Raw genomic sequence first — 25,279 nt, 5'->3', positions numbered from 1 at the left:
AGAACTTAATGCTTTCACATCTTTGTTGAAGTGCCTTTCTTCTTCAATAAACCTCACTTTCCACCCCCAGGTTCCAATACCTCATACGTACTTATCTCATATATTTTTCAATGAAGGAGGGAAGGAAGGAAGGAAGGAAGGAAGGAAGGAAGGAAGGAAGGAAGGAAGGAAGAAAAACTCTACCCAAGTCCTGGTCTTTTCCTTTTCTGCCCAGACTTTTTCTACTGGTGATGTCAGCCACAGTGTCAGCCCTGATATGTCTCCCAGGCAGGAGTCTTGCATTTTCAACTCCTGCTGGGACTGGGAATCTCAATGTCAACCACATAAGATGGAACTTGGCATTTTCCACCAAAAATAAATTTTCTGAAATGGGGATAATATTTTTGGAAATATGTCAGTTGCTTTTCTCTATTACAATCCTGTGTGCAGTTTCTGAGCATCCGTTTGCCTCCGGGGAGGTTAGGATTGTTGTAGCAGGAATGTAAAGAGGAAGATAATATTCCATTTTCCCCGTCCAGAGTGGGCTTTCAAAAACAATTGTTTATTATGGAAAATTCCAAACATCTGCAAAAGTAAGCAGAAGAGTATAATGATTCTTTGTGTACTCATCACTCAGTATCAACAATTATCAACCCAAGATCAATCATGTTTCAACTATATCCCACCTACAGCCCCCCAAATCATTAAATATCCAACCAGTATTCAAATTGTCCTGATTGCCCTTAATTGTTTTACAGTTTGACTCATGATCCAATTAAAATCCACATATTGCAATTTGTTCATAAGTTTCCCATTAAAAAAAAAAAATCTATTGGTTCCCTCTCCTCACATTTTTTCCCCTTGTAGTTTATTTGTTGAAGAAACCTAAAGTCTCTGGTTTTGCTGGTCATACCTTGAAGGGGTGATTTAACATGCTCCTGGGTCTTCTGTATTCCTCCAAGCTTGTAGTTAAATTTGGGGCTTATTCAGATTCAGACTGGACTTTCTGGCAAAGAGGCATACTCTGTTAGTGATGTGAGCAGGTGTTGGTGATCACCACCTAGAGCAATTAATTAGGTGTTGCAAAATTATGACATTCTTGTACTCCTTCTTCATTTATTAGCTACATTACTTCTTTAAAGAAAAATGTCCCCTCATCAATTATTTGCTTATCATTAGGTACAACTTGATTAGGAAAGGCTGGATAAATGAACTCTCTCCTGGTTCCTTTTAGCAGGACATTTTATTCCAATGTCACAATATGGGTGCAAGGTGTACCTGCTTTTCATGGAATGATCATTGTTTCTAGATCTTTTCAGTGGACAGAATTAAGAAATAGATTCTACAAAGGGATGCCTGGGTGGCCCTGTCGGTTAAGTGACTGACTTTGGCTCAGGTCATGATCTCAAGGTTTTGTGAGTTCAAGCCTCACATCAGGCTTTGTGATGACAGTGCAGAACCTGCTTGGGATTCTCTCCTTCTCCCTCTCTCTCTGCCCCTCCCCCACTCTCACTCTCTTAAAATACATAAACTTAAAAAAAAAGAAATAGATTCTAAAAAGATAAAACATACAACGAATTCATATTTATACTGTAAAATTAAATTCAGGAGTGCACTGGGGAGCCTGGGTGGCTTATTTGGTTAAGTGTCTGACTCTAGCTCAGGTCATGATCTCATGGTTCATGAGTTTGAGCCCCACATCGGGCTCTGCACTGACAGCATGGAGACTGCTTGGGACTCTCTGTCTCCCCCTCTCTCTGCTCCTCCTTCACTCACTCTCCCTCTCTCTCAAAATGAATAAGTAAACTTAAAAAAAAAATTAAAAAATATTCAGCAGCACATTTTTTTTTTTACTTAACATTGTTTTGTATTCTTACATCTGTATCTCTTTCCTCCCCTCCCCCCAATGATACCACTATAATTACTGGTTTGCTTCATCTTGTAATCCACATATAACAATCTCAAAATAATACCAACACCATTGTCAACAATATGATTACTGAAAACAGGTTGTGTTTGTGTTTTTTGTGGTTTTGGTTGAGGGGGGGTACTTCTCTCTGTCTCACTATGGATGCACAATCAAATTACTCTGAATTAAAGCCCCTTGAAATACCTGACTTCTGTGCATTATGGGGCCAACTCAACACACTGTTAGATCCATTTGTTTAGCTGCTTTCAATTTTTAGGAATTTTTTTCCTTTGTAAATTTAACTTTTTTATAATTGTACAAAATAGTTAACTTGTTTCAAAATCAAATCTACCAGACAGGGTACAGTCTGAGAAGTCTCGCCTTCTATACCTATTTTCTCAACCCTATGCTACCCTTTTTTTCCCTATGGGTAACATTTCTCCCCCTTCTCTATGGTTTATTTTTCCATTTTTAATAATAAAAGTTTATATATACCTATATATGTGTATGCATGTATATATATTCATATTCCTCCCCTTTATCACCAAAATGGTATATTAACAGTTCTTCACTTATACTTTCCACTGATCAATATAATCCAAAAATAACAATGCAGTACTAGTGTATGGAAATATTTACTGTTCCTTTCACTTTCTGTGAAATACCTCTCCATTTTGAAAATGTGAGTAATTCAACCAGACCCCTATTGATGGACAGTTGGTTTGTTGCCAATCTCTTGTTAATCGGTGGTGCAAGAGCAGCCTCCCTTGTGCATGTATCTTTTCCTATTTTTGCTACACTGTCTTTGGGATAGACACCTAAAAGTGGGAAATTCAGGTCAGTGCATAAATGCATATGTAATTATGCTAGATATTGCCAAATTTCCCTCCATAAGAATTATGCCATTTTGCACTCCCACTAGCAGTGTATAAGAATTCCCATTTTCCCACAGCTTGGCCAATAGGATATATTGTCAGAGGGGTGCCTGGGTAGCTCAGTCAGTTAAGCGTTGGACTTTGACTCAGGTCATGATCTCGCCGTTCATTGGTTCTAGCCCCACAACAGGCTCTGTGCTGACAGCTCAGAGCCTGAAGCCTGCTTCCAACTCTGTGTCTCCCTCTCTCTGCCTCTCCCCCACTCACACACTCTCTCTGTCTCTCAAAAATGAATAAAGGTTAAAAAATTTTTTAATAAAAAAATATGTTGTCAGACATTTTGGCTTTTGTCAATCTGCTGTGTGAGAGACGTGGTATCCCGATGAGTTTTAATCGCAGGCGAGGTTGAGAAGACGATTAAAGGCCATTTGGATTTCATTTTCTGTGACTTGTCTATTCATTTCTCTAGTCTGTGTTTCTATAGATTTGTGGTCTTTTTCTTCTTTAATTTAGAAACTATTTATATATTAAGAAAAAATTCTTTTGTCTGTAATTTTTCCCCAGGCTGTTATACTTTGCTTATGGTATTTTTTGCCATGCAAACTTTTTTTTTTTTTGGTAGTCACATTTGTTAATCTCTTTTCTCATTGCTTCTGGACTTAAAGCCTTAGGGAAATCTGCACACATTACACAAGAATTCGCCTATGTTTTCTTCTAGCAGTGGTAGAGTTCAATTTTTCACACTGAAATCTCTGATCCACTTGGAATTCATATGTACCATGTGAAGAATGAATCTTATTTTATCTTTTTCCACATGGCTATCCTTATCCTAAAACCACCTATTAAAATGCCTGTCTTTCCCCCACTGATTTGAAATGTTCCTTTATTAGATGCTAAGTTTCCATATGCAATTGGATCTTTCTCTAGATTTTCTAGTCTGTTCCTTGGTCTGTGTGTCTATTTATTTCCCAATACCACACTGATTTATTTATGGGGATTTTATAGCATTTTCCTGTTTTCCCCACCCCCATTGTTCTTTTTCAGGGGCTTCCTAGCTATCCTTGCATTTTTTGTTCTTTTAAGTAAACAAACCATTCTTTCTATAATTTATATGATGATACACTTTATAATCAACTTTACCTCCATGAGATCATCATGACCTCTGACAATCCAGCCAATTCCATCATCCTGTATCTTAGATGCCTCTTGGAGACAAGGCAGTAGGGAGTGGAAGGTGGAAACGGAGCATTTGCTCAAGAAATCAAATCATCCACAAGGGACTGACATGCTATCCTTTGGCAATCTTAAAGCGCAGGCATACTTTCCTGTTACCCAGAAGGCAATGTCTCAAGTGAAAATTCAAATTGGTTATGGAGAAATAACGAAGATATGTTTTGTTTACATATCAGCACAGGCTTGTGATACATATGCTGCTCAGGAGGGTGATGCTGCTCTTCTTTCTCTTGACTTTCTTATTTCTCTCTTTTTTTTTTTTTTAACTTTAGGGAGGAGGGAAGGGCAGAGAGAGAGAATCTTAAGCAGGCTTCATGCTCTGTGAGGAACCTGACACAGGCTCAATCCCATGACCCTGGGATCATGCCCTGAGTTGAAATGGTGTCCCTTCTTGGTTCTCTCACCAGCATAATCATTCACATCTGGATGGACACCTCAGGCTGATCTGTGTGCCTCTCCTCACACTCCCCAACCGATTGGCTACCAAGACCTATAGTTTCTGCCTTCACAAAGTTTCACAAATGTTTTCCAGGATAATAGATCAGCAGGACCTCAAGGCTCTTCAACATGTTGTCCCACTGGCACCCAGATGTAATTTTCAAAAGAAACACATTCTTTCCAGGGCAATTCCATGTATACACATACATGTGTTCTTCTAACCAACGTTAACGAACAAAGTACACCAAACTCCTATCATGTTCACTAAGCAGCATAAATGTTGATGTTGTTCCTTGTATGATTTAAAAAAAAATTTTTTTTAACGTTTATTTATTTTTGAGACAGAGAGAGACAGAGCATGAACGGGGGAGGGGCAGAGAGAGGGAGACAGAATCCGAAACAGGCTCCAGGCTCTGAGCTGTCAGCACAGAGCCCGACGCGGGGCTCGAACTCACGGACTGTGAGATCATGACCTGAGCCGAAGTTGGCCGCTTAACCGACTGAGCCACCCAGGCTCCCCCCTTGTATGATTTTAAAACAAGTCTCCAGACTGGGGCCAGTCACAATTAAAAATCCATTTCTTGTGGGCTGTGGATAGATCTCCCTTTAATAAATATCTGTACACACATTCAGATTAAAAATTAGTGTGTTTTATCAAGGAACATTTTTAGAATCTAAAAATACTATCAGATTCCACTCTTAGATGTATAGAAAGAGTAATAAGCACACTTATCCACCAAAAGACATGTATAAGAATGTTCATAGCAGCTTTAGCCAGAACTCCAAAGTGCAAACAACCCAAATGTCCATCAGCAAGAGAACGCACAAATCAATTGGGAGGGTTTTCCTTCAATAGAACGTTACACAGCAATAAAGAGATCGGACTACTGCTGAATGCATCAATATGGAGGACTTACAGATGTGAGCATAGGGGCAAAGGAGCAGACAACATAACAAGAGTACATATTACATAGTTCATAGTTCATTATATAGTCTGTATATATGAAGTTCAAGACTAGTAAAATGAACTTATGATGATAAAATTGGAATAATCGTTCTGAGAGGGAGTATAGTCTGGGAAGTGGCTCTGGGAAGTGAAAACTTTGGGGGTAGAGGGAGGCTGGAGATGTCTATATCTACATCTGGGTGGTGGTTATCTGAGTGTATAGCTATGCAAAATTTCACTGAGTTGTATATTTAACATTTATATCCTTTCCTTGATGTAGGTTATACTTTAATAAAAAAATAATAAATCTTAGAGAAACTCCCCTCCCATATCCCCAAAGATAGCAGACTTCTCTAAAATCCCTTGGTCCTCAAATATCCGGTACAAGAAAAACCATGTTCTTGCACACTACCAGGAGTCACAGATCCAAGTGTATGCTATGTAATTGGTGCTCCCTGGAGCACAAAATAGATGCACAGTTTACATTCCAGTCAAAATGGAATTTCTCAGCCTTTGATTTCCCGTTTTCTCCAATCACCATATGAGTGAGTGAAACCTGGCTCAATTTATGAATCAGGAACATGATAAAGTGAGGTTGGAACTCCCATACAGGACAGTAGAAGTCCTCATTGCAAGCACAGAGCTTGCTTTAGAGGCCATTGTAAATTCCTTGAGGGTGGGGGATCGTTACCCTCTCCATTGTCTTGTCCTTTGAGCCTTTAGTACTGTGCCTTTTACTGAACAGAGCAGAAGATCAAAATAAATTAAATGGATGGATGGATGGATGGATGGATGGATGGAACCTTATATCCTCGGTACAACAGTTTAATTATCATTCCTAAATGCATGTTTTCTTTGTGGTAAGTCCTCCTCAAGGCTACATGATTATAACAAGCCTCCTTCATCTCTTCCCCTTCAATTCTATTGTGTCTTTGATGAAATATAATTATATCTAACTGGTATTTTTCTCAGTGTTCTTCCTTGTTGAAATACATCCTGTTCTCATGATTTGTGTCCCATGGTGAAATTTCCAGTGATAAGAGCTGGCATATAATCTTACATTTTCTTTCCATGGGAATTGGCAACATTAACAATTAGAGTCAAGTTAGTTTAAAATACACAAAATATGTGAATACTGGGATTTCTCACCAAAGGCTTAATGTAAAAATCAAACTGTTAAGCACTTCCACCAGAGAAAAGTAACTTTCTCATTAAAAGCCAGCCCTGCCAGCCTGGGACAAGGGCAAGTCAAGGCCCCTCCACCCAGAGAAGGGGTGTGGAATAACTGGGATTTCTTTCTAGACTGGTGAGGCTCACCTGGGGCTGTAGAAAGGAATCGTTTGGCCCAAGGCTACTGCTGTGTCTCCAGAGTTTGGTAGAACAGGAGTGTTTATGAAGACACCCTTCCGTTTCCACTTAAATGCTGCTGATGTCCTTAGGCTACAGGCTGAGGAAGAAAGAAGATCCATGGGTGCCTTCTCGTTGCCACTTTTTAGAACATCTAATACATTCTTTTCACTTTCTCCTACGCCCATCCTTAACTCTCCAGAGAACTGGACTCCTACTGTATGTTGGATTAGACCCAGAACTTAACCGCAGCACATGGACATTTGGAGCAGGAGAATTCTTTGTTGCAGGGCTCTCCTGTGTTCAGTAGGGTATTTAGTAGCATCCCTGACCTCCACCCATTGAATGTCAGGAGCACCCCTCTTCCCAGTGTGACAACCAAAATGTCTTCAAACACTGCCAAATGTCCAATGGAAGACAGAATGTCCCCTGGTTAAGAACCACTGAATTAAACTAATCAGATATGACAGTCAGTACTCAAAACCCAAGGACCCAGCTCCCGCTTGTCTCTACCCCATACAACCTCCAACACTCCCCTACTGATAAGCAGCTGAGAAGGGAACAGTAATATATTAACTCCATGACTCTATGATAACCGCTGGGTGCAGTGTGTGTAGAAGCTATCAGATATAAGAAAGGAAGGTAACAAAATGCAAATTTTATGCTAATATTTTGGTGTCCAGGACATCTTCTGCCTGGAGGCAGGCCACAGAGAACTCACAAAGGATTGCAGAGTTGGTGAGATCAAGGAGTATGTTTAACAAAACCTTAAATGTTTTCTGTGATTCAATTCTTGGATCTCAAAGACTACCCGGTGTTTCTGCAGTGCCTGCACAGCCAAAGAACCATAGTGGGGTGTGGTAGCAGTGAGCAAGGCACATGCGGGCTGGAAGATGGTCCCTAGTCCTATACTGATTGCACACTTCTTTGGCCCATTATGACATACTTTCACTACTGCTTTTTGTCTGTGAGTCTCATCTTGCCACACTGCCTGCGTGGTGACTTGATTTTGTCTGACACCATATCCTTTCTCCTTCTCACAAAGGATCCTACCTAAGTTCCTTAGCTACAGAGGGAACACAGAATCCACGTTGAGTCCATCAGAATACTTCATCTCTGGCCACAGTGACCAGTGACCAAAATTCTTTTTTGAGATTTTTTTTTTAGTCATTGCATAAATTTTTTATTGATTGGATTTCTTTTGTCTCTTTAAAAAAAATATTTTTTTAAAATTTACATCCAAATTAGTTAGCATATAGGGCAACAATGATTTCAGGAGTAGATTCCTTAGTGCCCCTTACCCATTTAGCCCATCCCCCCTCCTACCACCCTTCCAGTAACCCTCAGTTTGTTCTCCATATTTAAGAGTCTCTTATGTTTTGTCCCCCTCACTGTTTTTATATTATTTTTGTTTCCTTTCCCTTATATTCACCTGTTTTGTCTCTTAAAGACTTCATATGAATGAAGTCATATGATTTTTGTCTTTCTCTGACTAATTTCACTTAGCATAATACCAACCAGTTCCATCCACGTGGTTGCAAATGACAAGATTTCATTCTTTTTGATTGCCAAGTAATACTCCATTATATGTATATGTGTGTGTGTGTGTATATATATATATATATATATATATATACACACACACACCACATCTTCTTTATCCATTCATCCATCGATAGACATTTGGACTCTTTCCATACTTTGGCTATTGTTGATAGTGCTGCTATAAACATTGGGGTGCATGTGTCCCTTTGAAACAACACACCTGTATCCCGTGGATAAATGCCTAGTAGTGCAATTGCTGGGTCGTAGGGTAGTTCTATTTTTAGTTTTCTGAGGAACCTCCATATTGTTTTCCAGAGTGGCTGCACCAACTTGCATTCCCACCTTTTATTTTTTTTTTCCATTGAGGCATTTTATTTTCACATACGTACCACATCCCTAGAAAAAAGAATCCCAGGATTTTCCCTCCTGTGCATTCTTGTCTCACCTCCCGACGGTCCATGATCCCTTCTAAGGCCACTAGCACAATGAAACCAAACCAGTGGGATGGGAGCAGATCACTCTGCCACCTTGCTAGATCTTTGAGCCATATATCAAATCTGGGGCCACCACTCCATACCTGTTTAACCTGTGTGTGAGATTCCCTAGCCCTGCGATCATCCCCAATGACTTCCCTAGCCCTGCGATCATCAATGATTTCAAATTTGCCAATGTAACCATGTTTCATCATCACAGCTAGAAACTTGACGATGACCTTGGAGTATGGCCCAATAACAACCTGGCATTTGCCTTTCTTCAGCACTGTCAATGCTCTTGAGAGCATCCACCATTCATGAGCCCCATTATGGCAACATAGAAAAAGGGAGGAAAGAGCTTTTTTGACATTTTCAAAGTTGAGAGAAAAGCTCCCTTACCTCTGTGGTCAGGGACTAGGTGAAAGGCTTATGTGCTGCTGGATGTACCAGGTGCCATGTGGAGAAACCCATCTACACCAGGACATACTAAAACACTACCCAGAGGAAGGAATCCCTGGTGACTTTGAGTCCCTAGTTCTGGTCTTCATGGTGCTCAGAGTCCTGGTTCCCAGCCTTCCTGAGCCTGTACATTTACATCTTCATTTGACTGTATAAACTCCCCCAGAATGACTCCATTAAGTGCCCCTCCAGCTTTTTATTCTAAGCAAATGTGATTTGGAGCTTTGTCCATTGTAACAAGAAAGTGCTGGCAATAACAGACTGTAATCTTCATCAAAGACAGGACTCTATCTTACCATTTTTGTGTATTACACACAAATGATGACCCCAGAACCAGTTTTCAAAAGATTCTTTTTGATTCATTCTGAATACTGAAGTCTGAATAGCAGCAATGCTTAAATAGGGTCTTCACATTGCTGGATAAGCCAGACATTTTCCTGCTTTACTCTCTGTAAACCTACATGCCTTTGTCATGACCGAGAGGGACTGTGCTGACATAAACAATGTTCACATTTAAGGACGACCTGTCTGTGACATGATTCCCCGCTCATCTCCAAGGTGATTTGGCTGGTATCCCTGGGACATGGTGTCTTTCCTCCTTCATGAGTGTCACTTATGAGGCTGTTTAGTCTAAGAGGATAATCTTCTAAGCATGGTTATATTTGTCTAGAGCAACTTGCTAGAGCCTATATTCAATGGATAATATTATCTTTTTAACACCTATACTGGTATTTAATCAGCAGTGCATAAATATATATTTAATATTATTATGTATATATAATATATATATAAACATATATATAATTATGTCAGTAGATGGCATATGGAAATTGAGAATTCATTCCATGACCCTCAAATTCCAATTATTTGAATGTTTGTTATATCACTCCTGGGGGTCAACAAATATGGGAATTGTGGGAGGAGGTCTCTCTGGTCTGATCTCCTCATCTCTTGAAAGCCTACTGATGTGGCTCCTCCAGGCAGACCCTTTCCTCCAATGTTGTAAGCTCTACTTCTAGATCTGTAGGGACAAACATCTCAATGTTCTCAGTCTCATTCTCAGTGGTCAGTTGAGTCCTCTGCATATTTCCAAAATCCACAACTCACAAAAAATAAAAAATATATTAATCATGAGGAGGAAGAACAACCACAGTTTTTGCTTCTGTGAGCTGCCATCTTTGTTTTTCTGACATGCACGTCTTACTTTCTTCTTGCTCAATGCAAAGGGCAAGCAATTCTAATGTCTGTGTCTCTGAACTAGAATCAAATGATAAATTGTTGTCAACAGCTGCAAGGAAAAAAAGTAACACCTTGAGTGCCCATATTATCATGCCTTTTTACTCCTTTAATAAACCAAAGTACAATTGCTGTCATTTGGAAAAAGATGGGTGTGTTTTAAGAAGCACCCAAGAACTCACCCAAACTTCTACTGTTTAAAACCTGATCAAGGGGCACCTGGGTGCCTCAGTCAGTTAAGTGTCCAACTCTTGATTTCAACTTGGGTCACGATCTCACAGTTCATGGGATCGAACCCTGTTTCAGGTTCCATGCTTATCTCTTTCTCTCTGCCCCTCCATTGCTCTCTGTCTCTCTCTCTCTCAAAATAAAAAATCAATAAACTTAAAAAAAAAACCTGATTGAGAATTTAGTTCATTCTGGCTTTTGGCTCAAAAAGAGATTCCTGTAGTTTTGAGAGGGAAACAGCTTGCCACGTGGATAAGATGACTGTTCCATAAGATGGGGGATTGGATAAGAGCCAGTGAGGAATGAGAGGGACAGAAGGAGAATAAAAGAAAAAAAAATAAGAAAGAAGAGTGAAGGTAAAGGGAGTAGATGAAATATCATCAAAACACAGAAGATTTCTGTTTCAAAGAAATATTCATCTTCTCTCCTCCATAAAGTTCCCATTAAAGAGTTTTAAAAACTGCAATCTCATAAATTTTCATAATCATGAAGTTTAGAAGCTCCACAGCCCAGCATGGCTACTATCAAGACCCAAACAAACAGAAAATAACAAATGGTGAGGATGCAGAGAAAGTAGAACCTTTGTGCACTGCAAGTGGGAATGTAAAATGGCACAACAACTATGGAAAACAGCATGATGTTTCTTCAAAAAAATAAAAAATAAAAAGTAGAATTACCATATGATCCAGGATTTCCACTTCTAGGTATATGCCCAAAATAATTGAAAGCTGAGATTCAAAGAGATATTTGTACACCCATGTTCACAGCAACATTATTCACAAAAGGTGGAAGCAACTCAAATGGCCATCAATAGATGAATGGGTAAACAAAATGACACACACACACACACACACACACACACACACACTGGAATATCACACAGCCTTAAAAAGGAAGGAAATTCTGACACATGTTACAACATAGATGAGCCCTGAGAACACTGTGTTAAGTGAAATAAGCTAGTCATGAAGACAAATACAAATATAGGAGTATGCTTCCACCTATGTAAAGTCCCTAGAATAATCAGATTCAGAGACAGAAAGTAGAATGCTTGGTTGCCAGGGGCTGGGAGGAGGGGACAATGGGGGTTATTGTTTAATGGGTATAGAATTTCAGTTTTGCAAGATTAAAAGAGTTCTGGGGATGGATGGTGGCGATGGTTGCATAACAATGTCAATGTACTTAACACTACCAAACTGTGTGCTTAAAAATGGTTATGATTTGGGGGGAGGGGTGCTGTGTGGCTCAGTTGGTTAAGCATCCAACTTCAGCTCAGGTCATAATCTCATGGTTCGTGAGTTCAAGCCCCATATTGGGCTCTGTGCTGACAGCTCGGAGACTGGAGCCTGCTTCAGATTCGGTGTCTCTGGTCCTTCCCTGCTCATGCTCTCTCTCTCTCTCTCTCTCACTGTCTCTCAAAAATAATAAAAATAAACATTTAAAAAAAAAGCCCATAGCCCAAGAGTCACATTTTTCTCCTGGAGTCCAACATCCCACCCTGCTGATCTCCATGCATCGCCGTGGAATGCGGTGGGTAACCTGGGACCTTGTTGGAAATGTGTACATTCAGTCCCACCTCAGACCTCCTGAATCAGAAACTCTGGGCTCTGGAATTACAGTTTTATCAATCCTACCAGGTTATTCAAATGCCCCTCAAGTCTAAAAACCACTGCACTAAGGTAATTGACGTGGAGACAGAAGAGATATGTTTTGAAGACAGAGAAAATATGACTTTGTGGGGGATTGGATACAGAGTGGAGAGAGAGAGGTATCAGTAGGTAAAGGTTGAATGGATACCTGTTGGATGAATGGATGTTTTCTTAAAACTGTTCTGCTCTTGGGGCTCCTGGGTGGCTCAGTCAGTTAAGTTTCTGATTTTGGCCTCAGGTCATGATCTGGTGGTTGGTGAGTTCAAGCCCCACATTGGGCTCTGGGCTCTGGGCTGACAGCTCAGAGCCTGGATCCTGCTTTGGATTCTGTGTCTCCCTCTCTCTGCCCAATCTATTTCTTTGTCTCTGTCTCTCTGTCTCTCCCTCAAAAATAAATATTAAAAAAAAAAACTGTTCTGCTCTTAATTTTATTTTGTTTTACTAGAGTGAGAAAGAAAAAATAAAAGCATGCTTTCTTAAAGCATTGGGTTGGAGAACAGGAAATAGGCCAGAATGGTTGAACTATAATCTTTAGAAATCCACGCAAGGTAGGTTTTACCCAAATGTGTACTTAACTGTACACATGGCAATTATGTAGCAGGTGAATGGTAGAGTCATAAAGCTTACCAGCTGGCCTGGTAAAGACACACACAAAACACACACACACACACACACACACACAGAGTTGCAAGCATACCCTTCTACTTCCTTTTTGTACTGATGTCAGGGGGGGAATGATGTGGAACATGGCTCAACCCTGGGGGATATTCTGGGACAGGAGACTTTCAGCTTTAAAGCTGGGACAGTCCTGGGCAAATCAGATGGTTGGTCACCCTAGTTATAACACAGACTCATAGATTTTTCAAATTTAAAGGATTTAGAGTTTGGGGCACCTGGGTGGCTCAGTCGGTTGGGCGTCCGACTTCGGCTCAGGTCATGATCTCACAGTTCATGGGTTCGAGCCCTGTGTCGGGCTCTGTGCTGACAGCTCAGAGCCTGGAGCCTGTTTCGGATTCTGTGACTCCCTCTCTCTCTGCCCCTCCCCTGTTCACACTCTGTCTCTGTCTCAAAAATAAATAAGCATTAAAAAAAATTTTTTTAATAAATAAATAAATAAATAAATAAAGGATTCAGAATTTGACACTCTGGCTACAGAGTGGAATTACCTGGAGAGCTTAAAAAATATATGATTGCTGGGCTTCACGATAGACCAATTAAAATCAGCATCTCAAGGGTGTCTGGATGGCTCAGTGGAGCATGAGACTCTCCATCTAGGGGTTGTGAGTTCAAGCCCACGTTGGGTGTAGAGAATCCTTAAAAAATAAAATCTTTGGGGCATCTGGGTGGCTCAGTTGGTTGAGCAACCGACATTGGCTCAGGTCATGATCTCACAGTTTGTGAGTTCAAGCCCCACATCGGGCTTTCTGCTTTCAGTGCAGAGCCCACTTCAGATCTTCTACTACCTCTCTCTCTGTCCCTGCCCTGCTGACGCTCGCACTCTCAAAAATAAATTAAAACATTAAAAAATTTTTTAAATAAATAAATGAATAAATAATTTAAGAAATAAAATCAGTATCTCTGGGTGCAATACCCAGGCATCAATATTTTTTAAAAGTTCCCCAAGGGAACAATGAGGCCTGATCTAATCCAGCTTTTTTACTGGCCAGATGAGGAATCTAACGCCAGTAAAAGTTATTTATCCAAGGTCACTCAATTAATTAGGGGCGAAACTCAGGGTTCCTGACTCTGAGGCTAGTGTTCTTCCCACACACCACCATCCTTTTATAGATAATTAAAGATTAATTACTTGCAACCAAGCCCCTGCCCAACCATGCTAATTAGGACAACACACATACCACCTGTCTGGCCCTCAATAAAACAGACCTTTGAGCTTCCAGCTGGGGGCACTCACGGTTGAAATCCAAGACTCTTTTCCTGCTCCCTTCCAACTGTCTTCTCTACCACCTGCTCTGTTCCTAAGTCCCTCTGACTCCTGAGGGATTCAAATTCAGCCCAGATTCCTTCCCCGGGGATCCCCGTTCCTCCTGTTTACAGATTTGGCCTCAACCATTTGACCACAGCACGCTCTCACTTCCGCTTCCGGCAGATGTGGTGGGCACACAGGATCGCTCACCTGGAAGCAGAAGCCCAGCCTGGCAGCGGCCTGCCTGACCAGCGTCCCACCAGGAGAGGCTAACGCGGAGCTCCCTTAATTACAGAACTTCTTTTGTAGAACAAGCTAGAGCCACAGCAGGCTGTGATGTAAACCCTCCTAGGCCGGGAAAGCCAGGCCGCCAGACTACTTGCTGTCTAGCACGAAACCAGCGCCCCTGCTGAAGATGAGTTCAGGATGAAATAAAATGCCTCGCAAAGGTTAGGGTCAGAAACCCAAGCCTCAGGCCTGGCCAGTCTGACCAGGAACGGCTGGACGGTTCCCCTGACCAGGAAAAAGTGCTGAAAAAAAGGTGGTGGTGACATGACTATGGTGAAGGAAAAAGGCATCTTGCCAACAGGACACAGTAAAGTCTCAGAAAAGGAACGAGTGGAGAATGAAATTACAAGTGTTGAAGTAAGTTTCTAGGTTCAAGATGGAGCCGCTCCCGCCAGGGAGCCACAGCCCCAAGAGGAGACCTAGATGACTTTGGGGTCCCTGCAAATCCTCTGCTTGACCCCAGTCAGCCCTGCCCGCCCCCTTACCCCAAACAAGATATTTCCTTTTGTCTCCTCCTTGGTCTTCTTTCTTTACCCTGTAAAGACTTCCTGCCTTTTGTTCTGACCACTTGGTAAAGTGTGGAAGTTTGTGTCGCCCATACTGTCTTCTCTAATCCTCTTTGCAACAGAACAGGAGCAGTCCCCCTCCCTCCCTACAGGTGGCAGTCCTCCCGGGGATACGGGACCCTGGGGTCTCCTGGAGCTGGGCACCCCGCCTCAGCCCTCCTCCTTGCCTGATGGTTTCTTGTGGTTTGTCCCACTGTCATCAAGTGTTTCCTCCTGGTCCTTGTGGCGGCTTAACTTGGAGGACAATGCCAGTCCGTGGTCTGTGGCAGTAAACCTGGCTTCTCTTCAAAACCATGTGGGCCGCATTCTAGACCCACGGATCCAGAATTCCTGGGGAAAGCATCCAGGAATGTGTGTTTCTCAGAAGTTCCCCCAAATGATTGGGAAAGCACAGACAGATTTGGGAACCCCTGCCGTGTGTGGTAAGCGTAGCGGTGGTAGCGTAGCGGTGGTTTCTCCATGCAAGCCGTCCTTCCCACAGTGACCGCCAACGTTCCCGGCGGTGGGCGCTCCCAGCTTTCCCAAGCCTGGTTCCCGCGCAGTGGCGGGCATCAACTCCTTCCAGGCCTGGAGTCTGCGGCTACTGCAGGGGGCTTGCCCAAACTTGCTGGGAGCTGAGGATGCGTGGAGCTGTTAGACCAACACCCATTGCCTTCTGATGCGTAGTTTTGGATTTGGGCAGCCTGTGTTTATTTTAGTTTATTTTTTTAATTTAAAATTTAAGGAACGAATAGTCTCTAAAGCATACAACCTTTAAAAACGGAGACTGTTGACCTAAGACTGCAGTATGATCTACAGTCCACCAGGGGGCCCCCAAGTCCTGTACCGCATGTCCATCGTCGCAAGTCCTTTCTCTGGGTCCTATTCGCTGTTAACACCAATGCTGGAGAAATGCAAAGCCTTTCCAGGAGCCCCTTGGCTCAAGGCTGGATCTCAGGAAATAATTTAACATGTATTTAAAAGCCATGAACTTCAAATCTCTGAGAGCGATGCCTATTGGGAGGACGTCACACACAAGAGAGCAGTGGAAGGAAAGCGGTCAACCCTTTTGTATTAAAGTGCTCTCTCTCCAGGCCTTTTGAGTTAATACGTTTCAAACCCAAAGAATTCTCTCTCTCTCTCTCTCTCTCTCAATAAATAAATAATAAATAAATAAGCTTTTAAAAATGCTGACCAGTGGTGCTTGGCTGGCTCAGTTGGTAAAGCATGATGCAACGCTTGATCTCAAGGTTGCAAGTTGTAGAGATTACTTAAAGAAATAAAATTTTTTAAAATATATTTTATTTTTAAATTTTTAAAAAATGTTTACTTATTATTGAGAGAGAGAGAGAGAGAGAGCGTGAGCAGGGAAGGAACAGAAAGAGAGGGAGACACAGAATCTGAAGCAGGCTTCAGACTCTGAGCTGTCAGCACAGAGCCGGACACGGGGCTCAAACTCACGAACTGTGAGATCATGACCTGAGCCGAAGTCTGATACTTAACCATCTGAGCCACCCAGATACCTCTAAAGAAATAAAATCTTAAAAAAAAAAAAAATCTAAATAAATAAATAAATAAATACTGATTGTAACTTTTCAAATCTTCAGTTGAAAGCAATCTGCTTTCTCTCACCTTTAGTTTTGTTTTTGTGACTGCCGTGTGTACATGTCCTATGGAAGTGGTCTGGAGAGCATTCCAGAGCCTCACAACGAGCCAGCTTACTCTTCACAGGTTGCACATTGGGTCAGTGATGGAGGAGCAGAGGTTTTGCTTGGGGTCCTAGAATGTAAACTTGTCCTCTGTTGATAATGGAGACCTCTGATTATTATTTTTTTTAAGTAATTTTTTTGAAGTTATTTATTTAGAGTGAGAGAGCACAAGCAGGGGAAGAGTAGAGAGAGAGGGAGAGAGAGAATCCCAAGCAGGCTCCACACCGTCAGTGCAGAGTCTAATGTGGGGCTTGAACTCACGAATCGTGAACTCATGACCTAAGCTGAAACCTAGAGTCAGATGCTTACCTGACTGAGCCACCCAGGCATCCCAGACCTCTGATTATTTCTGATTTGATAGACCCAACACCAAAGCCCAGGCAGCTGTCAGCTCATGTTTATTGCTGGACAGGTTTATCACTGGACAGGTGAGGGAACATGCACACATGTTCAAAACAGGATGATTTTTTGAGATAAGGATTTGTGTTTTGTTCCTTGTGTGTTTCTTTCCTATATTTTCCAGGGCTCCTTATGTTTCCATGGACTCACAGCAGAAGCTGCATAAAGACAACTTCTCTTCCTGTTTATTTGATGTCTGCTTTCACTAAAAGTCTAAACTCACTGAAAAGATTATTTGAGGTTTCTAGAGTGGGAGGGAGACAAGATGAGTACAGGGGAAGCTGTAGGGGAGAAGGGTGAGAACTTTGCAAAAAACTGCAGAAGGGGCCAGAGGCTGGCTATCCCTGCAGCAGCCAGGACCACGCTGCCATGGTGGCACCGGTGGAGGCGGCCGTCCTCAGGTGGCAGTGGCTGTGTGGAGGCTCAGAAAGGGGGCGTTCTATCACCCAGACTTCCGGTTCTGGCAGAACCGAGCTGAGGGGGACACAACTGCCACTTCCAGAGGACCATGTGGGCGGCCACCGACCCACCTGCTGTGGTCCAGATGGACTAGAGTCTGCAGAGCCCGCCCTGTATTTTGGGGACCACATAAGCCTTCCCGTTTCTTTCGCTACCCTAGATGAGAGGAGGGAGCTCCTGTAATGACTGAGACTGATTTCTTCTACCTGCTCAGTGGAAGGGCAAGCTTCATTTCATTTGATTCATTGAAATAAAGAAAGGTGACACTTCCTGCACCTCTGGGTTAGTGGCTAATTTACACCCGAGACAGTTGTAAATTCACAGCAGACCTGGAACACAATGCATAGGAAATCAGATGCAAAGGAAATCAATGTCTGATTGCTTCCTTCTTCCTCCTTTCTTCCAAGCAACACTCTCAAGCATTTCCCGTGATAGGCACTGGAGAGAAAGTGGAGATACAGGAACAAAAGAACAGAGCCTCGTCCTCAGGGGTTCTCAGAGAGGAGCAGAGTCCTACCTCCTCAGCCAGGGCTGTTTTGATTACATATTACTGAGCAGGGCCTGGGGTTTGATAATTGCTAATGGCACATAGTGTGGGCTTAATAAGAGAACATCAAGAAAATTTTTAATTGGATGAAATCAGTGTTAGAAAGTGGAGGACGGTCAGTAATGTATCCTACAGACTGAGAGGCACTTTCGTACTGAAAACTGAAGCAAGCCACGCCATACCGTTTGCACAGTTTTTTCTTCAGTGTAGCTTACTGGCAAGGGCAATCAGGAGAGCGAACGGACCAACCATCCAGGGCACTACGAAGCTATCTCCACTCCTATTCTGTGCAGCCATCCAGACCTTAATCCCCAGATTTTATGGAGTGAGGGGCATGGTGGTGTGGCCACAGGGTAGTTATCTAAGGTGGCACACCAGCCCGCCACAGAGGCTGTCTAATAGTTATCTAATATAACTCCAGCTGTGCCCCAGAGGGACGCTCTACTAGTTACCTAAGATGGTGTCAGCTGTGCCCAGAAGGGCTGTTTACTAGTTATCTAACATGTTGCCACCTGTTCCCAGAGGCAAAAACAAGATGGAGGGCCAAAGATGGACTCAGTATTGCCCAAGTGGAGTTCCTCAGTGCCCTGGAGCCTGGGACTCCATCACCTGGTCCCCATCGGTACCTGCTCCCACCTGGCCATCTCCTGTATCCAGCCCTAACTTACAGTTGTCCATTCATTAGATTTGAATTTATGAGGGGTCCTCTGGGTGTGGACACCACTGAACTAGATGAAAATCTGATCTACTGTGAAGAAGGTGAATCAAAGAAAGAGTGGCATTATCAGCCTCCAAGTCCCATTAGGGAAACAACCAGACCAAGCTCCGACCACACTCTCTCCTGTAGAAGATAAGGTGGATCTGGTGGGCCCAAGGGAACGTCAGAGGATGCTCTGACGTTAGAACACATTAGTCATGAGAGGCACAGGATATATTCATTATTCTTTTTTGTCAATTGAGGTATAATAGACATCCAACATTATATCAGTTTCAGGTGTCGATATTTGGACATATTGCAAATGGTCACAATAAGGCTAGTTGCCATCCATCAGCACACATAGTTACGAATCTTTTTTCTTGTGATGAGAACTTCTAAGATCTACTCTTCTAGCAACTCTCAAATATGCAAAGTATTACAAACTATAGTCACCATGCTGTACATTACCTCCCCGTGACTTATACCTGGAATTTTATACCTCTTAACCCCCTCATAGTCATTATTCCTAAGCTCCAAGTCCAAAATAAAGAGACAATAGAGGAATAATATGTATGAGAAACTTCTCACTAACTTCTGTGACTCATGTGATAAAACGTAGTTTTTCTCCTTTGCTCAGATCTCCAACCGTGAGCAAAATACCACAGAACCTTCAGAAGCGGTCCAGCCTCATCCTTTCCCTTTTGCCCTGCATCTCCTTGTGAGAGAGCAGATTAATAAGTCAGGAGTTAGGACCCAGAGATACGTTTTAGACTTACATGCTCTGACAGCTCACTGGAAATCAATGAAGTGTAGTTTAAGAACCATCGCACTGACGTGAGATGGTGTGAGACGGTCTTATTCCCACTTCAGGTGTCTCCCCCTCGGGTTCCACTTCGGATTTTGAACTACTGCATTTTCTTTTCAAAACCTCCCTTTCTGATGGAAATGCTATATTGTTATAAAGGAAGAAATTATCTTTCCTAGCCTGACATCATGATGCTGCCAGCCTTCATCCTGCTGCTCATTGTCCTTGGTGTCATTCCCTCAGGTAAGCTCAAGTTAGAGTAAATTAAAACTTCATCACCGCAAAACTATTTAAGCCAGGGAGGTGGAAATACGGTATTCATAATGTTAGGATGATAAAATGTAATGTATAGGCATCTTTAGGATAACTTTTAAAATGTGGCTCCAATGAGTAATTCTAGGAAATCTTTTATTGCTAAAGAAATCATCACACCTATGAATTCCATAATGTTTATGCTGTTGTCATTTACTGTGCTTTTGCTTTTGAATCATGAACTTGGTTGGAAGCTATAAAAGCAGGAAAAATATTACCCAATGCCCTGAATGCTACTCAGAATTGTTAAAATATTTGGCACAGCAATTTACTACATCAACATTTTTATATCATATCTACTAATAATCACTATATCTGTGTGTATATTTTATCCCATCTATCCTGTAGACCTATCTACAAAGTTTAATTTGTGTGTAGATATATTTAGTATGTTTGTATATCACAATGAAGCAAAAGTATGCATCAAATGTCTATGAACATGTGTGAGTTTTCTGTGACTACTATCTACCTGAAAGTAGGGGAATTCTTAATAAAGGAAGAGAGCATGTAAAAGGAGAGAGGGAGAGACAGACAGAAGAGAAATGGAAAGAGGAAGAAAATAACTGAAAAGTTTAGGGGAGATGGTCATTTGCACCTGCCAGTTATCTGGGTTTGGGAATCAGTTCCCTTTTTATGTAACTTCAGAACACAAATCTTTTCCCATTGCAGCGGAAACCATTTAGAGCCAGGAGCCAGATGGCAAGAACACACTGTTGCCCCATTAGCAATTTGTATTCATTTCTCGCTAGTATTTTTGCCATGCTTGACTACTGCTATTTTCAGATGGAGAGCCAGAGGCACTGAGATCTGCCCAAGTCCTGAAATAAATCCTAGATTGAATAAATCCTAGATTGCAAATCTAGGCACGAACATACCTGAACATTATCATATCTTTAAAAATGTAGCCTTTCCTCATACTGGGGACTCAAAACCAGTAGTTTTTAAGTGCAGAGGGCATCACACCCACTTTCAAATATCACTAAATTTGGTTCCTGCAAAGTCTGAAATGCAGTTGGTCAGTCGTAAAAATAATCATCAACTTCTGTGTGTTTTAGCATACAATTAATACACATGTGTCTGATGTTTTTCTGCTTTAATGCGCTATCGTATTTACTGTGAAAGAATGGGTTCTTACCATTCTTTCCCTAGGGAAGTCACTCACTAGTAAGTGGGGGGAGTTGGCATAAACCCTCTTAGTTCATCTATGATCCTCTTCCTCACACAATGATGGTTACGTAAGAAAATTGGAATTAGAGGGGAGACTGGTACTCATTCTCCATTGCGTAGGCTGCAAGAGTTTGGGAATTTATACTGTGCTGTGGATGTCTGTCACAGATCTATAATCAATCTATGTAATAACCTGTAGTAACTCTCACATTTGTGGATATTTCGAGATCCATTGGCATCTATTTCTATTTTCAGATCAGTACCACCTTTCCTTAAGTTTTGTAACTTTACTATTCATTGCAAAGGAAAAGGTTTCTTTTTGTTACACAAAACTACCTTTTCCAAATCACAAGGGGCAACCCCTCATTTTTATATTTCTGGCTTTGGTGGAAAGAATAATTGTGTATGGCCATGTGACATCTCTTCTGTTGCGAATTCATGCTTTGTGGGTTTGTGTCTGCTCCCAGAAACAGGGGACTGTCTCTTACTCATCTTCCCATCATTCTTACCATATGGTGACATGTGTTTATTCATTCAATAAATATTTACTGAGGGTGTTCTGTATCCTAGGAATGATTCCAGCATGGGATATGAGAAAGGGGGAAAAACAAAATCATTCTAATAAACTCTCACGCTAGCAAGAATCCATTCAATATTTATTATTTGATTTCACCCTGAGGGTGAGCTCTATGTGTTGACAGCAGAAGCCAGCCTATTTGTGGTATGATTTTTTTGGACAGGCTGGTGACAATAGAAGGACAAAACCAAAATATACCAAAAAGTGTCAAAACAAAAAAAATGTGTCTCTCCCAACCATATTTGCTAAGGTTTAAAAGTCTTAATAACTTTTTTACTCTCTTATCTAAGGATAAACAATGATGTTGTCTTCAATAAAACCATAAATAAGCATGTGAATTTTCACTGATTAAGTCTTATCAGTTATTTATACCTCAGCGTGCATGAACTTGTCAAAACTTTACAGAAAGTGTTTTTTTTTTTAATGTTGATTTTTGAGAGAGAGAGAGAGAGAGAAAGCATGAGTGAGGCAGGGGCAGAGAGCGAAGGAAACAGGATCCAAAGTGGGCTCAGCACTGACAGCAGAGAGCCCGATGCAGGGCTTGATCTCATGAACCATGAGATCAAGACCTGAGCTGAAATCAAGAGTTGGACGCTCAACTGACTGAGCCACCCAGATGCCCCAGAATGTGGGTTTTGATAACTGGGTGAGGAGAGACCAGAAAGTCTGAGAGCCTGAAGAAAGGAAAAGAAACGTGGTCAAGAAGAATAAAGAGGCCAGAAGGTCAAGTTATAAGTTTCAAAGAAAATTTCTTTGCCTCAAGTTGGAATTGGGTACCTCATCCAAATCTCTCATGATTCCACTTATAGGGGTTGAAAGAGCCCTAACCTCCTCATGGGTAGTGAGTCCTGTCTAATCCCTTCATAGCTTCAGTTATCTTTACCCAGATGCCTCTTCTGTTGCAGTAAATGGCAGCCAGGAGCGATGTCCTCCAATCAATGGCACATCTTAAACATTGGCTCTTTTTTGTGTCTTCAGAATAGTAAATATTGGGCATTAATAGGTCATATTTTATGGGTGTTTCATGGACATAAAGCATGTGTGAGTTGGTAGGGGCTTACCAATCATCCACCATTTTATTGTTATTGGGAGAAGTTAAATGCCTTGCTTAATGAAGATTGCCTGGTTTGGAAACAAGACCAAAACTCATATATCTAAATCTGAGTCCAGTGGCTCTCAATGTTAAGTAAATATTTGTTGGATTCTTGTTCTAACGAGTGACGAGTTTGGCAAGAGACTCCATGTCCAGAGCCAAGAGCAGAGTGCCCTCCTAGAGCACTTTCCCAGCCTGAGTTCCACATGGAGGAAATTACTGGAATCAGGCAGAGAGTTCCCCACCTGTCTGATCACTTGCATGTGCTCTCCCTCTTCTTGCCTTCCACCTGCAGAGTTGCTTACATCGTCCCAAGAGAAATATTTTGACAAAGAAAATGAGACAAAGATTAAATAGGGAGAGGAGAAGAATAAAGGGGGCGAATCAGGATTTAAGGGAGCAATGAAATTCCTTTTTACCAAAAGAAATGGTGACAAGCTGTAACAGGCAGCACACATCCTCTGAAGATGTGCATTAGACTAAGTGTGCGTGTGTGAGTATGAGTCTGTGTGTGTGTGTGTGTGTGTGTGTGTGTGTAAGGGGTGCAAAGCAAGACTTAATGCAAGGAAAGGGAGGGGACCATGGTCAAGTCTGAAGCAGGATTGCTCCCACTATAAAGCATTGGGTGTCCATCTCTAAGGAGAGTGACCTCAGTGCCCATTCAAGGGACACCAGGGCCAAGCCAGCTGCCAGGTCCCAACTGCAGTAGAGGGAGATTGAGTTGGATTATGGAATACCATCACCAACATTGAGTGTCTGTCTACCATCAAACAAATATTATCTGCGACCTGGTTTTAGAATATCATTCTTCCTGGCAATAGATCGCTTTAAAGTAAAGTATTTTGGTAAATACAATACTAACAACAACACAGTAACAAAAAAAAGCAATAACAACAAATTTATGTTCAAAGACATGAACACATCTGCCACTCATTAACTAGGTTGACCCTGAGTAAGTCACTGCCCCTCTTGGCACCCCAGGATCTTCATCTGTAAAAAGAGGGACTTAGAACATCTTCAAAGTCCTTTCTAGCTCCATTGTCTTCACTTCGTCATCATTTCACTTGTCCTTATTTAGTGCTGGTATTATTTATGAATACAAATGTTCTCCCATCCCTCCTTCATAAAGCGGGCTTCGGGAAATGCAAGCACCCACTCAGGGAGTCACTCAGCTTCCAAGAGCAGTTTGTTGACTTGTCAGTGCATTGCTGAGATGTATCTTAGAATATTGATCTTGTCTAATTTATTTAAAATACAAGTCCATTTGCAAAACTGGTTTACACACAGATTTTCAGGGATCCAGATATTCCTTAAAACAGATGCCACTTGTCCTAGAAATCCTGAGAACATCTGCGATTCTACATCTTCTAGATCAGTGAGCTGGGGCCACTCTGCCTCCTCCTCCCTCTGTGCACAGAAAGTGCCATTGGAGCTTTTGTGCGTTAACTCCTTCATTTGTTCTTTCCCCAAATATCACAAAGTATTTCTTGAGTCGCTAGTCTCAAAGAGTCAACAGTGGAAACAATTTCCTTTCGTTATAATGTTCTATTTTGCAAGGAAAGACTAGAAAATTTCCAGAGCTATCGTCTACATCTGCTTCAGTAACATCAATGACCTCAACTTTTATTTGGGGAAGTTCAGGAAGGTTGAAGATTTAGGCAGAAAGCATTAAAACTTTGGCTTTTTTTTTTTTTTTTTTTTTTTTTTGGTAAGGTCTGTTTGGGTCTAGTCAGCTCAGTCTGCCATAACAAAATACCACAGACTGTGTGGCTGAACAGCAATTTATTTTCTCACGGTTCTGGAGCCTAGAAGTCCATGATCAAGGTGTCAGCAAAAATGGTCTCTGTGAGAATTCTCTTCCTGGCTTGTAAATAGCTGTCTTCTGGCAGTGTCCTTACCTGGCTTTTCCTCGTGCTTGCATGGGGAGAGAGAGCGCTCTCATGTCTCTTCCGCTTCTTATAAGGACACCAGTCCTATTGATTTAGGGCCCCACACTGATGACTTCATTTAGCCTTAGATACCTCCTTATAGGCTCTATCTCCAAATATAGTCACATTGGGGGTTAGGACTTCAACACAGGAATTTGAAGGCACACAAGTATTTAGTCCATAACGGCCAGTACAGATTTATGCTTTTTGTGCCTTGATTCAGACAACAGCTCACCCTCTGACATTGGCAACATGGGTCAAAACATACGAAGGTCCCTGAAAGAGCAAATCTGCTTGTTTCCCTTTGGATCCCGACAAAGAGCAGGATCTAATCATTCTCACAGAGGATACAGCTTTGAGGGTGGCAAGAGCTAGGGATTGTCAAGGTCATAATGTGTAAGTCTACCTCCTTGCAAACTGACAGTAAGATTTTCCTTCCAGGAAAGCGAGTTCAAAAGTACAATTTCTGTTCTCAGGTTCCCTCTCATATGTCCAGAATTATAATGGCTTAG

The 25,279-nt window shown here is 41.8% G+C and overlaps 1 protein-coding gene and 1 long non-coding RNA gene across 4 annotated transcripts in view; one reads left to right on the top strand and one right to left on the bottom strand.

The window, feature by feature from the left end:
• Positions 1 to 339: 339 nt before the first annotated feature.
• LOC131506671 (uncharacterized) lies at positions 340 to 14,388 on the bottom strand. Its single transcript, XR_009259088.1, has 3 exons — positions 14,202 to 14,388; positions 893 to 1,039; positions 340 to 564 (listed from the first exon to the last, which is right to left on the bottom strand). It is a non-coding gene; the product is annotated as an uncharacterized LOC131506671 (long non-coding RNA).
• A 5,263-nt stretch (positions 14,389 to 19,651) lies between these two features.
• The window catches only part of CHRNB3 (cholinergic receptor nicotinic beta 3 subunit), a 35,577-nt gene continuing 29,949 nt past the window's right edge, over positions 19,652 to 25,279 (top strand). The window contains exon 1 of one of the 3 annotated variants that reach the window (XM_058720508.1): positions 19,652 to 19,933. In XM_058720508.1, the coding sequence (XP_058576491.1) occupies positions 19,879 to 19,933 (55 nt within the window). In that variant the 5' untranslated portion in view covers positions 19,652 to 19,878. The remainder of the gene's footprint in view (positions 19,934 to 25,279) is intronic. The other 2 variants (XM_058720507.1, XM_058720509.1) reach the window with 2 other exon arrangements.

This window comes from Neofelis nebulosa, chromosome 3, assembly GCF_028018385.1.
Source record: "Neofelis nebulosa isolate mNeoNeb1 chromosome 3, mNeoNeb1.pri, whole genome shotgun sequence".
In the NCBI taxonomy this organism is placed as follows: domain Eukaryota; kingdom Metazoa; phylum Chordata; class Mammalia; order Carnivora; family Felidae; genus Neofelis; species Neofelis nebulosa.
This window is presented reverse-complemented; position numbering and strand designations above follow the sequence as displayed.